We start from the raw sequence: 2781 nt of genomic DNA on the forward strand, positions 1-2781 counted from the left end.
GTTATGACAATTTGTTTTGGAGGAATCTCGTTTAGAGTTAAGTTTTGGGGACCTGGTCAAGAAGAGACAGTTCGTAGATCCTAGCTACTGAAGCTATTCTGGAATCAGGTGCTACCGTGACATTTGTGTGTTGTCAATGGCTTAAGGACATCATATCTCATGCTCTAAGATCGACGCGCCTTTCCTCTTGGTATAACGGTGCCTCACGGTAACAACGACAACGCCGGCGACGAATAAAGAAACGGTGGAAGTGGCACCACAACGTGTGGCTCGATCGAGGAGGATTGCTGCATCGAGTCAAGTATCATCTGGATTCACGAACCCTAGAGTTGGAAAATATTGTAGCTGCCAGTGAGTCTGTCCAATGAAAGAGGTATTCTACAATAATCGCTAAAAGTGAGCGATACTACCAGGTATGATTAAAATAAATGTATAATTACAAAAAAAAGGAAGTTGAGACTTGTGATTTTTGTAGATAAATATTTATAAATACATAGTGAAAATAAGTGTATGTCTTGGTAGTGAATAACCATGTCAAAACGAACGAAAAGAATACATGATATTGTGCAGTTGAGTGGAGTAATGAGTAAAGAGAGAGAGGAAAGTGAAGAGGATATGGATGATGCATCCCATGAGCTCAATGTGGGACAGGAGACATGTACAGATAATAATACAGTTATTGATTTAGAGCCGTTAGGAGATTCAAATACAATGACAAATAAGGTAAGCAGTGTGGGAGAACATAAAGATCTTGAGGTTTTGGAAGTAGATCAGAAGGTTGATCCTCAAAATGGAAATATTAATCAAAAAATGTTTGATATGCTGGTATCAATAAATACTCAAATGGGTGTAATGAATGGAAGGCTTGGTTCACTAGAAAAAGGTAATAATCAATTAAAAGAGGACAATCAAAAGTTAAATGAAATATTTGAGGCCAAATTTGGTTCATTAGAAGTTAAAATGGATTCTTTGGAAAGTAAACTGAACACCTTTGATCATAAACTGGAAAATACTAAGAAAGAATTAAAGGCGGACTGGGAGACTCAATTAAATGCGAAATTTGGAGAGCTAGATGTAGATTTTTCTAACACCTTAGAAAGGCAATATAATAATTTAATGGGAAAACTTTATGACCTAGAAAAGAAATATGAGGTAGTTTCGAAGAGTTATGATGGCCTGTCCAATAAGATGGTTAAGTGTGAAAGCAGCTGTTTCAATGTTAGCACACAGATAATAGAGCTTTCGAAACAAATAGTCGAGTTTGAGTCCGATGCTCGTAAGGGGATTGACAAGTATTTAGTAGATCAAACTAAAAGACTTGATGAAGATCTATCTGAATGGATAGAAATAAAAGGAAATGAAATTATAGACAAGGTTAAGACTACTATTGGATCCCAGCCAAATGAAAATATCAATGAGCACCTAAGTAGAAATGATGAATTAATTAAGCTCTTCACTAGCGAAATTCAGAAAATAAAAGACAAAATAGTTGATGAGTTACCTAAATGGCAAAAGGAAACCAATCATAAATTGGCGGAGTTAGAACGAAAGTCATCACAAAATTTGTTGACAGAGGACGAACGTTCGGAGAATAGGTCGAAAAACAACTGAACATGTGATAATACGAAGTACAATTATGGTGAAAATTTGCATTAGGAAGTTGATGATTCGGTTGGTAAAGATGATTATTCTTTTGGTCAGTGAGGATATTTGTCTTCTTTAAAGGTGGAGAACAGCACTTTTAAAAGTAGACAATTCCCAACGTTCTCCACTGAAAAGAACAACCTTCATCCGAAAATCTTTATCAATAATTTCAAAAGAATATTTCCACATAGCTGGCCAGAACACGACTGACTTCAATTTATAGTATCCAAAATTACCAGAGAAGCAGCATTATTGGCCGCCGAAGTAAGTGAAAGTTTCCATACTTGCGCTGAGTTTGAACAACTTTTTTTTGGCTAAATACTGGTTGTCGAGTAAACAAGAGAAATTAAGAAAAGAGGTTTACCAACCTGAGTATTTTAACAGTAGGAGTACTTTAAGGAAATATTTTGAAAAGTACATAAATAAGAAACGTTATTGGAGTGATCCAATTTCTCACAAGGAAGTGATCAGAATTTTGAAGGGAAGATTGCCCATAAATATACGTGAAAAGTTAATAAATGTTCCTGACCACGATGTAGAACAATTCTTGTCAGTGATTGACTCTATAGATATGATTATGGAAGATGCAAAACAAATGAGTAGTAATCAAATGTCGACTCACACTCCTAGTAATATGAATAATTATAATAATAATTTAACGTATGATAATAATAATAATAATAATAATACCGAAAACCCGGTCAAACCTGAATCACAGGAGTGTGGACAATCTTCGTCCTATGGTTGCAATAAAAACAATGATTATAATAAATATAGAAGAGATACATACTGTGCTAGAGGTAAACCTCGATATGGTGACACGAATGTGCATAGTAGTAATATTAATAAGAGTAACAGGTACCCAAGTGATGAACCCAATTGTATTCGACCTTGGGAAGATAATTCGAAGCATAATGTTCATCGGAAGGATGGAACAAATGCCTTGAGTCCTCATCCAGCACAAGGAGTTATACCAATGGGCGAAGGAGCCTCCAATGTGGGATGGGGTGAATACCATAACTTGGATCATACTGTACGGATTGTGGAAGTTCATGAACCCCCACCGATGACTCAACGAGATAGATTAAACTAATACCAGTCACCAAATGCCTTCCTAGGATGACTGGAAAGGAGAAG

At 36.0% G+C, this 2781-nt stretch overlaps 1 protein-coding gene across 1 annotated transcript; it reads left to right on the plus strand.

The window, feature by feature from the left end:
- Positions 1-531: 531 nt before the first annotated feature.
- Positions 532-1611, plus strand: LOC126355639 (uncharacterized). Its single transcript, XM_050006003.1, has one exon. The coding sequence runs from the start codon at positions 532-534 to the stop codon at positions 1609-1611; it is 1080 nt and encodes a 359-aa protein (XP_049861960.1).
- The last annotated feature ends 1170 nt before the right edge of the window (positions 1612-2781 follow it).

This window comes from Schistocerca gregaria, chromosome 3 (assembly GCF_023897955.1).
Source record: "Schistocerca gregaria isolate iqSchGreg1 chromosome 3, iqSchGreg1.2, whole genome shotgun sequence".
Taxonomy (NCBI): domain Eukaryota; kingdom Metazoa; phylum Arthropoda; class Insecta; order Orthoptera; family Acrididae; genus Schistocerca; species Schistocerca gregaria.

Bases quoted from the DNA above. Each gene is read 5' to 3' on its own strand.
- LOC126355639 (XM_050006003.1), top strand. From the start codon at position 532: ATGTCAAAACGAACGAAAAGAATACATGATATTGTGCAGTTGAGTGGA.